This window comes from Neopsephotus bourkii, unplaced genomic scaffold, assembly GCF_033783945.1.
Source record: "Neopsephotus bourkii isolate Nb327-2 ecotype Australia unplaced genomic scaffold, CSIRO-AGI_Nbou_v1 NB_1189, whole genome shotgun sequence".
Lineage (NCBI taxonomy): Eukaryota > Metazoa > Chordata > Aves > Psittaciformes > Psittacidae > Neopsephotus > Neopsephotus bourkii.
In genome coordinates, this window is record NW_026901674.1 from 4834979 (window position 1) to 4846711 (window position 11733).

At 40.6% G+C, this 11733-nt stretch overlaps 1 protein-coding gene across 1 annotated transcript; it reads right to left on the bottom strand.

The window, feature by feature from the left end:
* Positions 1-4870: 4870 nt before the first annotated feature.
* KCNK18 (potassium two pore domain channel subfamily K member 18) lies at positions 4871-10515 on the bottom strand. Its single transcript, XM_061364262.1, has 3 exons — positions 10210-10515; positions 9222-9368; positions 4871-6819 (listed from the first exon to the last, which is right to left on the bottom strand). Exons 1-3 carry the CDS (start codon positions 10424-10426, stop codon positions 6008-6010), a joined length of 1176 nt encoding a protein of 391 aa, XP_061220246.1. The 5' UTR covers positions 10427-10515; the 3' UTR covers positions 4871-6007.
* Between the last annotated feature and the right edge of the window lie 1218 nt (positions 10516-11733).

Here is an 11733-nt window from a genome sequence, read left to right on the forward strand (position 1 = left end):
ACCATCAGCATTTTGCAGTTCAGCCAAGAACCTCCTACAAATTCAAATTTGCTTTGAAAACATTGAATGAAAATGCTGCTATGCTATATTCAAAACTTCTGTTTTCTTCCAGGCATCAGCCAGTTCTATTGTGCACGAAGCACAGCAACCCTGTGCTTCTGGCTTGCAAGTGTATTTGGAAAACTATCCATTATGCATCAGTGAAATCTAAGCAGTCAATGCTCTCCTGAGACTTTGGATGGCTGTGTGAGTGAAAAACAGCCTAAAACCAACTGTAATACCAATCTGGCTGGCAGAAGGCTGCGTACATACACTGAATTCTTCAAATTCCCAAATTCCCAACTGAACTCCCAAATTCCTTCATGAACAACAACTTCTATTACTTGTCACAAGAGAAGTATAAAGTGGGGAAACTGTAGAATGTGAGTGTTATACCCACAAATCCCCAGCCTTCACCTCTTGTGACTGCTTCTCAAATCTTTCTGTCATCTGTGACAAAAGACAGCAAGCGGGTGGCTTTCCCCTATGGGGCACTGATCAGAGAGTATGATGACAGTCGGCATCGCATGGCAGATTCAATAACTGTCTTCCAGCAGTGCATCAAGTACACTGGCAATTTTATATGCTGATTTTGTGGTGTCTTCTCTCTCAGATTTCCTGTTCACACAGGATTTTGTGGAAGCAGATAATGTAATGCGTCAGTGCTGTTAGACAGCATCATTACCCCGATTTCTCATCAGTAGATGTTTAACACAGCAATTCATTTTCCACTGTCACTCTTTGCCTGCTTTGCTTTCCTTTCCCTTCTTGCCTATTTCTTTCCATTTCCTTTAGACTTCAGTAAATCCTGAAAATGCACAGAAATACGGTTTTACGTACAAGTTCAGTGTCAGGAGGATTCTGGCTGTGCCCAAACACTGAGAACTTCATAAGCTTGAAAAAGTCTGAAATGACCTCAAAACGAACTAGATTTTATCTACCAAGAGACCAAATTTTTAATTCAAAGAAAAAGGAAGGAGAAAAAGCTCACATTCACATGCAAACCCATGAGCACACACGCCAGCATTTGTTCAAGCACTTCCTATAACACTCTAATGAGTACCACGTGCAGACAACTAGCTATTGGCACGCACAAGTAATGCATTTATGGACTTCCTTGTCCATTGACAGTTTGCACTTAGACCTCAGGCCGCCATCCTAAAAATATTGGCCTCATATATGAGATCTTATATATGCATGTGTTGTCTTCACAGAACTATTACTTGCTGTGAGTGATGGAGCAAATTCCTAGTATTTCTGTCACCGTCTGTGCTATGTACTTTAACAAAGAGAGTTGAAATTTATCCTGAGCAACTTGATCTCCCTTGCTCTGTGTAAGCCAGGCTATCATTTTGAATGGCTTGAGAAATGTGTTTTCTACCGTGTATGTGGTACATAAGGTAAGGAAGAAAGGGAAAGGTAGCCTAACTAAATGCTTCAAATTGTTATTAGAATATAGCATGTCCTGGCAGAACAGCTGAGTACAGCTTTTGGATAATAATAATAATTATATATTTATAATTATAAATAAGACTAATACATTAAAAAAATATTCCATTTGTGAAATCCAAGGAAAATAATAAGAGCCATCATTCTGGGATCGCAAACCACTCATATTGCATGCAACAGCCACACATGCTACATTTGATGCATCCTGTGGTCTGAAAATGAGGATCACAAGGTGTACTGGGAACCTGGAAGCAAAAGGGACTGCAGGGACTCCTTTCAGCTGGAGTCTTACACTTTGCCCCTGCTGAGCCTGCCACCATGCTTGCTATTAGCATTCATTATGTGAGAGCCTTTTTGTGATGTGGGTGCATCTGCACCTGGAACAAGTTGAAAAAGCATAAAGGCCATCAAAGTGCTATCAGATGTTATTAACATTGAGCCCACTAAAATCTGGACTGCATCTGAACTACTGGCATACAGATGACAAGTCCTACATCCCATTAGGAATTTCCTGAGTCCTCAGATGTCCTGCTCATGTAAAAGATGCTGCTGAACGGGTTGCTGCTCATTGAATGACAAAGCAGAGAATAAGAAGGATATTTCTGGTGGTTTCATTAATGGCTTTTCAGTCCAGTGTCCGTATGTTCTTTCTGCCACTGTTTTATCCCTCAGGAGGCTTCCTTGCAGATTCTTCTGCTCTCCCTGTGGCTGCTGATGGTGACACCTGTGCTGGAGCCCAACAACCATGACCACTGTGCTGATTGAAGAAGGGCTGTCCAACCATGGGCTGGCTGCACTAGCCTTCCCCAGGCCACAGGCACCAGCCCTCACCATATTTTCAGTCTCTCAAGCATCTCTTCAACATACTTTTGTCTATACAGAAAGCAGCTCCTTCCTCCGCTGTTGCTGTCATTTTCCCCCTCTAACCTTTCTGCCCAAAGATTATTTTCCACCCTTCTGCTCATTCCTCCATCCCTCCCTCTGCAATTCCCACACCAGGAATGCCCTCCTCACTGCTCCTAAGTGCTCGTGACAGCTGCCATCTTGGCCCAATCAGGAGTGATTGATCCAGCATCCTTCAGCGCCAAATGCATTTGATCTGTAAAGCTCTCCAGCTGGGTCTGTAATAACTCATATCCTTTGTGGGTTACACATCAAGCAACTCTTTCCCCATCAGTCACGTCTTTCCTGATAGAAAAGCTCTTCCATGACACCCTTCATGGCTAAGCCACCATCTCGTGCAGCACATGATGGAAAAAAAGTTATGAAAAGCAGTATTTTATATGGCTTTGATGCAAACAAAGCTGATTTCCATGTCAGTTTTGTTGAATAAAAACTTCCGAGGGCAGTCACTGCGAATTCTGCTAGGATTTAGATCATGATAAGAGCAGTCAACTCATAAATATTTATGCCTAAGCCTCACTAAATGAGTCACTACTCACTACTTTGTTTCATGTTCATTAAGTCTGTTGCTGTATCTACTGAGCTGCATTCAGATCCTATTATACTGACCACACCACTGCTGTCGCTGTCAGTGCAAGGCTGCCGCATATTGTGCTGTCATCTGGCAAACTGGCTTCCAACTTTCACAGTAAGAAAATCAGGGCCAGATATCCCTGTCTATGTGGGGTTAATTGTATCAGTGCACCTGAGCAGAGGACATAAATACCTTTCTATCCCTGACACTGGTGTGTGCCCAGCTCTCCACTATCCTTCAGGTTCACAACACAACATGAACGACCGTGTTCTATTTGCTGCAGGCTGGTTGTGTTGTGTAGCCCAAATCACATTCTTTCGTGATCTGTTTTGCAGAATCAGAATGTGCTGGTTTGTCTGCCTTGCATGCAATGTGAAACCGAGTATCTCTGCAGAAATTAGGTTTACTGAATATTTTGTTAGCTATATAATAATCTGTTTCAATGCATTACAAGCCCTTAAATCGCGTCAGAATACTATGCAGACCAGTATTCTGTCTCTGAGAGACAGCAGGTTACAAAGAAAGAACACAAGGACAGAGAAGTCTGTAGAGTTGCTTCCTCCTCATCTGCCAGTTTGGGACTCAGTGATTATTGAGCCAGAAGTCTTATGCTTGTGTTTAACTGGTTTTCAAGTTTTTCTTTCATGATTTTGCTCCATCTCCCACTGATCTAATGTGAACTTTTAATTGCCACATCCTCCCATGCCAAGGAGTATCTACAGCTTAATTACATGCTGTGTGAAGTACCATTTTCTCTTCTTTCTGTTTCTTTTCTCTAACCTGCCACATGAAAGCCTTAGCTCTCATAATGAAGGATGTTTAGCAATCATTCCGTCATTCCATCCTCTGTGCCCTCGTGATGTTACACATCTCTCCTTCAGTCTCTCACCTCTTTCCAGACTGGAGAGCTACTCCATGTCTCTCATATGTAAGCCATTCTCTGTCTTTGGTCATCCTTTACCTGTCCTATCAGCTTTTTCCAATTTTGCATATCCTTTGGGAAGTGAAGGATCAGAGCTGCACATTATATTCAAGAGGCAGGTTCACTGTCATTTTATAGAGGGTCATGGCAATATGATTTATTCTCTCTTCTTCTGTAGAATACATTTTAATCTGCCATAACTGGTGGGTTCTATAGGAAGGAAAGCTGTTTACCACCATCCCTTTGCCATAACTAGAACGATTTGGTGTATAATCCTTATTGCAAGTCCAGCCAAAATTCCCTAAGTCTGTAAAGTAAATGTGAAGGTATCAAGATATCACACCAGTGAAAAATCTATAGGGCATGAATTCAGAGGTAATCCCTCTCCATAAATGAGATCTCATTGATATGAGAGAAACTAATCATGTTATAAAGGCCAATTCCAACTAATGCTGGCTATGTTAGGTATATCACAAGAAAAAGCCCTGAGGAGCAGGAAGTACAGTTCTCTGTTTCAAAGCCCGTTAAATCATACCAGTCTCTTCATTGATTTCTGAAAACACTGGCATGGGTCCAAGGTCCTACACTGATTTTAATCCAAAGACATAAAATAGAGTAGTATGAGAGCAGGCTGAACAGAGGGACTTTGTACGTGAAGCCAAAGTCATGGCAAAAATGAAAAAGTTAACAGGAGTTCCTTCCAGCTGCTGTATTCTTTATTGGTATTTTTATAAAGAACTTTTCTGTATAATATCATTCATTATATATTTTGCATATCATCAGTGATTAATCATAAATAATTATTGATAAAGACTGAATACACATTACCATGTAGATGGAGTATAACAGAGGTAAGATGCCATGTAAATACCCTAAAGGTCTCAGCTTCAAATGGCATATTTGCTATGGAGAATAATGTACATAAAGCATAATCAAACATGCTTTAATACCTAGAGATGTCATTCACAGTCAGTGAGCATGTATACAATTTACAGGTTAACAGGTTAATTAAAGTCAGTGATTTCTTTCATAGAGTGTTTTGGTGGTTTTTGGTTTGTCAGGGAGAAAAAAAATCTATCATTGACAGCTTGATCCAGATTATGAATAATATAAGCAAAATCTTGAAGATACAGCATTATTCATGTATTAATGCACTCTACAGATATATAACTACAGGATCCTCACCACATCACATTGAAATAGGCACACTTTTCTGTCTATGGGTCAAGGAACTCCCAGAAGTCAAGCAGTCTGTGCAGAGTAAAACCTGGATGAGGAGTGAGGACTTCTGGGGTCGGTGTTCCCAGACCGTCAGCAAAGAGTTGGAGGTTCATTCCACAGCTGTACTCACCTTGAAGTTTGTTCCGTGTTTTCCCCTTACCATCACAAGGGCAGACCTTGTCACAAGCACTTCTATAGCTGGATACCACAAGACATACTGACTCTGGGATGAGCAAAGATATGATAAACCATGATGGAAAAGAAGTGGTTTCAACCATGAATTGATGAACAGTTTTCTGATCGATTTCTGGACAGGGGACAGAGAAAGAGGTGGAAATTTGGTGTCCTCCTTTTAATTTTAGAATTCCTCTGGCCTACATAAAGGTGCAATATTTGCAATACATGCAGTCATGACAGAATAGCAGCTGGGTTCACAGTCCTTCTCCCCAGTTCTCTCTGATGATAAATCATATTGCAATGGCATTCTGACACAGTTCAGTATTGACAGCCACAACTAAGCTGTCCCTAGCTGCAGACAAGGTGGCATGATGACATTGTGATCTAGGACTTGCTTGGACAAGTGCTGAAAAAGATACCCTATACTGGCTTGTGATGGGAGAGAGGAGCGAAAGGCTTTGCTAAAGGTGCTAGGGAGCACTGGCAGGGAGAGCCCTCTCCTTTTTCATCATGCATCATCATTATTCAGGAGGTGGGATCCTGCTGGAAAGTACTTCCTGGAGATGCCTTCTCCAAGTGTGTCCTGAGGTATTCATCCATTTTCAATTAGATTCTCAGAAGAAATCAGAATAAGGTATACCTCCTGCCACCCCTAGGCAGAAATGCAAAGAAAGTTTCATCTCATTGTAGTGGCCAATGCTTACAAGTGAAGGAGGAATTACTTATTTTGGATATATCTTCATTGACGGCATCTTTTTCTCCCCACAAAATGAGATCACCTTTTTATACAAACCAATTAAGCGGTCTTGGCCCAGCTTAAAAGCAATGAAAACTATTTCCATGCCAATAATAATATAGAGGGAAAAAAACAAGAAAAACTTGGGGTGTTCCAGTTGTGTATCTCCAAATCCAATAGTTGTCAAGGTGATAAAGCAGAAATAAAAGGCTTCCTGAAAATCCAACCTTGTTTCCCAGTTTGGAAGAATAGCAGCCGCACAGGAGATGTACACAAAGATAACTAACACCATTAACACGATGGGCACATCTAACTTTTCTAACTGCTTCCCAATTTTGTCAAAATTCTCCATGACTCTTGACATTGTCTTTCCCCTGGCTAGTTCAGGACATGAGCTCCACCTCTCAATGCTCTTGTTTCTCACTGGGCCTGTACATTCATTCTCTCTGGCAATTAACATCTCAAATATCTCAGCGTTGCGGCATTTGACCAGCTTCCTTTTAACGCCCGGTTGACTTTTCAGCACTTCCATAATACTCAAGGGCTCATTGATGACTATGTTGGACTGCGCTCTGGATTTCAGTTTGTCCCCTTTGTTGCATGTGCGTCCAGAACAGAGTTTAGAGGCTAGAAGTTTTGACTGGAGCTTTCTGAATTCATTGTAACACTTGGATAAGACAGTCGCAAGGATGTCTCCCATGTCTGTCAGGACCAAGAACATCAGAGGGATGCCACATAAAGCATACAACATACAGAGATACTTTCCAGCCCGTGTCACAGGATAGGTATTGCCATAACCTTGAACAAAAAGAGGAAGAGAAGGGAGACATAACATTATGATGTATTAGCTATTCACATCCTCTGAGTTTTTTATTGCTGTTCACTTTAAAAATCAACTTTTAGCACAGAGAATACTGTTCTTTTGCTTTGCTTTGAAGCTATTAAAATATCTGAGTCTCAGAAACCACTAATCTGAGCATCCTTCTTCTTCAAGCACTTGGAGGTTTGGAGTTTGTCAGTTTTGATGAATTAACTCTTCCTATATTATGTGCACCTCATCAGCTCTTTGACTTAACCTGTTGACAACAAGAGGCCATTTAGGGAGGGGAAACAAAAGGTTTGGTCCAGCCCAAGGCTAGCGTGCAGCCTCTGTCCTGCTAGAGACTGTTACTGGGCAGATTTCCTGACCTGGGAAGCTGAGTCAAGAAGGATCCAAAAGGGAGAGGTCTTGAGCCCATGGATCCCTCTGCAGGGAAGTCGAGCTGAGGGCTTATGTTGGGAAAGCTAATGGACTGTGCATGAGGAGCTGGGGGATCATTTCCTGGCCAGCCTCCAGGGCCTCACAGTATGACTGAATGATCCCTAGGGATGAAACTCCCTGAGCTTTGAGGAGATTCAGGTCTAGATGATTGAATTCTGAAACTGGGACAGTAGTTTAGATCAAACTGGGACAATGAGATGTATACTTTACACATCATTTCTCCACCAAAAATACTTGTGATCAACGGTAAGCTAATAACAGCATTTGAAATTGTCCCTTATTCATCAGACCTAGCTCTAATGGCATATATTGTACTAACATGGTGTTTGTATGTATTTCATGTTTTCAGAGTCTCTTAAACACTAAAAAAACAAAACATCAAGTGAGGAAGCACATGTTTCTCACATGAGGAAATGCAGATTTATTCTCAAGCACTAAAGATTACAAACAGTGAAGTACTACCAGACGCATGGCCTTTATGATACTTAACATGGTAGCAGAAGATATGCCCTTTCCCTAAATTCAATCTGGGTATTTGTATTTCCTTCCTCTAACATATTGGATATGAAACTTCAATTGTAAATTAGTGCTTTTCCATTACCGTGGGAGAAAACATCAGCATTATATCAATTGTATTTAATTTTAAAAAACATTTTTCTTCTCATCCCCCAAAATGACATCAATAATTTCTTCTCTCACTTCAAAAACATTGCTCTTTTCTAGATGGTTTTCCAGGCCAGTTGCTTAGCCTCTAAGTTTATTAGCTCATATGCTGAGGCAAGTTTTCCTTCATTTTCTTCATCCATTCATGTTTCTTTTCACTAAAGGCTGCCATAGCCTTTGGTCTGAATCCAAACCTGGTCCCTCCTTTGCTGTAAGGCACTGAAAAACTATTTAATCTCTGTCATTCTCTTTCGCATTGGCTAACCAGGACTGCTAATCCTTACTGATGAAGCAATTGTGAGATTTATTGTTGTGAGATTCATTATTGTAGTTATTGTACAGAGTGATTTTCTTTTTGCCTTTTCTCAATTTTTATGCATTAAAAGACTGAGGTGCAATTACAGGGGTTAAAACTTATCTTGAGCTTATATTCAGCTATCCAGAAATCTTGCTTAGCTGAGCCAGTAAACAAGCTCCTAGGGCAGTGGGGAGAGGCAGCTCAAACCACTGATCTTCAGACTAGATGCCTCTGTCCTCCTAGGTAATTAAAGATAGCTAAATTGACTCCAACCTGAAGTTATTTATTAGTTCCTAATACTGCATATACTGTATATCAGTTCCTAATACTGCATATCAGTTCCTAATACTGCAATGGAAATAGACACCTATTAGCAACAAATACTTGATCTAAGTCCTCCTTTGAAGCATGAAGTCAGAATGAAAGGTTTCAGAGGTGTGACCTAAACATCACCACATGCTGTTAACACAGAGAAGTGTGAACAACTATAGCATGGTTAATTATAGAGCCATAGATTTACAAAGCTGGGTTAGACATAAATAATAGGGAAGAAATTGAAAGACAATATATGCATAATGAATTACCTCTTCCAGTGAGGAGAACATTACCCACCATAACGCACAATAATGGGAAGGATAAGGTTTGACAGTAAAATTGAGCTTTCTTTTTACTTTAATATACTAGTTTTGGGTACCTGTCATATATAAGTACATGTTATAGTATGCATGTAGTGATGCAGCTAATTAGTGTGTATCATCACTACTTACTAAATTCCAACTTGCTTCTGTGACTCAACTACATCTCTGCAGTCGGCGTTTGCAGAGCCCCTAGCAGACTCATCATCACTACTCAGGAAGAACATAGAAGGGGATTTGGGTTTTAGGTTTGGTTGTTTGTTCTAATTCCATGGAAGAAATACATTAGACAAAGCAGCAATACCAACTGATTCGCTGGGGGTTGCTTTAACTCTGAACTTACCCACAGTTGTGAATACTGTGCAGCAGAAAAAGAGAGACCCAAAGAAAGTCCATTTGTCTTTTGGGTTGACAAACCAGTCTCGTTCAGCTGTATTGAGCAGTGCATGGATTTCTTCCTTAAATATCTCCTCATTTTCTGTCATATTATCTGTTACAGTAACAACAGGAGAGACAATGAGTGTTTGCACACCACCACTGAGGAAGCAGCCAGCCTGTTATTCCAGTAATGTTTTCTCCATCTGAGACTTGCTTGTACTCTTTTAGGAGATAAAGACATTCACCCTCCCCTTTACCTCCAGAAAAAAATCAGGTGGCTTCAGTGAATAAAGCAACAAGAAAAAAATAAGCAAATAAAATAGACTATGCCCCAACAAATTCAAAATATGACACAAAAATAAGCATAAAGAAGCAGGGCAGGAAGATTGAATATTCAACTCCGAATGTCCTGTTTCATTTTGGTCTCCCCAAAGGATCTGTATTCTTTTTACTTAAAGACACAGCTACCTGACTGAAAGTCCGAGTCTGTGTATGAGTCCCAACACAGATACAGGAGGATTTCTATCCCTTCTCATCTCATCTACCCTCTCCATCCCATCACTATAGGGTTGGTAGGGAAGCCCAGAGCTGTGAAGAGGGAGCTGGAAGAGACTTTCTGAGACAGAGGATTCAGTCCCAGCAATCAGAGGGAAATGCTTTGGGAATCTCAGCTGCTCTTTCAGGAACTTGAGCAAAAGGGAGAACACAGGCACCCCAGGAAAAGCGCTTTCAGGTAGGAATGCAGGGACCAGGGAAGCTTGCAGACAAAAATCACAGCTAAAGAAGACAAGCAAACAGCAGCAGTCATTAGCTAGGCAGAGGGAAAATCCTGTTTGCAGGTTCAGCTGATAGTATTTTGAAGAATGTTTTCAAAAGCCAAAAATCCCATTGAAAAGGCAAGAGATTGAGTATCTCCCTGTACAGCCAAGTCAATTTGAAATCCCAGTACATACCTGATAAATTTCTGGAGATGTACCACAAATTCTGCATGAATTTTCTATATTCTTCACTTAAATTGACCTTCCGGTTACCTTCAATGTGGGAAAACATGACAGCCCCCAGGAAAGCATAGATCACAAGAGACAGAATGAAGCAGGCATGAGGAAACACTGCCCAGAAGATTTTTTTACATGCCCTTTTACCTCGTAGAGGCTGAGATGTTGATGCCATTGCTTTTGCTTTTTCCTCTCTTTTAATTCTGTGGAGAAGTCACAGCTTTTAGAAGCAAAGATAAGGATGTGAAAGCTTTTGCATCCTTGAAAAGCTTCTCCTGTGGAAACAAGGATTGCTCTGCCTCGGGCTTTCAGATCACATGTCTTTATAAGTGAAGATTACACTACATTCCCAATGGAAAAGGAGCACAACTAATCAAGCTTTGAAATATTTCTCACTCCACTCTATCCCTGAATTACTATTGATCAGCCAGTGTTATAATGCACACAGATTACCAGCTTCTGTGGGTTTCCATTGGAGCCAACTCATGGTTAAAGCTTCTTGTTCTGAACTATAGTTTCCCATTGATACAGCAGAAACATTCCCAACTGCCAGGAGGGAAAATGTGCGTTGTAATGGATGGATTTCTTTAAAGATTTATCCCACAAATAAACAGAGAAGCTAAAATTAATCAAAAGAAGGGGTTGGCACTAGTGGTTGTCGCTTAAATTTAGCTATCATCATCTGGGCAAACCGTAGAATAATTCATTTCTCTTTCAGATGGCTTAAAGAATCTCTCTCCATACATCATCTTTGTGGGAGGGTTTTCTTGATTTTTGAAGGATTTTTCTCCAGAAAAAAAAAGGATCAATAAGGTCTTTCCCAGTTCTCACTTGATTAAAATCTTCCTATTAATTGAAACTCTCACTGACCTCAGTAAGAAAGAACTGCAGGATTCAGTTCAGTTCTTTCCATCCATCACTCTAAAACACTTAGAGCAATAAGCAGTATCACTGCCCTTTATAATGGTAGTAGTAGTAGTAAGGGGAGTTGGACTTTACAGAAAGAGGTGTTAAATATTTCATCTCTAGGAGTCTTTCATTAAAAATTGAAGCAGCCTTGTGCAGCCAAGACCTACTGAGCTGTATACAAGCAACATGTCCATACTGCAAAGAAATCCTACACGCTTACAGTGATTTCTTCTAGGTCAAACTCTCAGCAAATTGGATCACAAGATATAATATGCTCATCAGTATGGAAACCTCCACTATAGAAAAGAGGCTTTCATCAGGGCTAAGACAAAAATAAGCCTGTGTGCTTGTACTGTTCTGGTTATCTGCCTCATTGACTCAGTCTTGTTTTTTGACAACAGATTTATAAATCCTCTTATTGCAGCCAAGCTCTTTTTTATTTTTCCTATTGACCTGAAAAATTGCCAGTTCTCATAATTAATCAAAAGCAATAGAACATCCTAAAAGGTTGTACTTAGGTTTGGTGTCCTTAACAGAGGATCAGGGGACACAGAGAAGTCAAAGGGGCAGCTG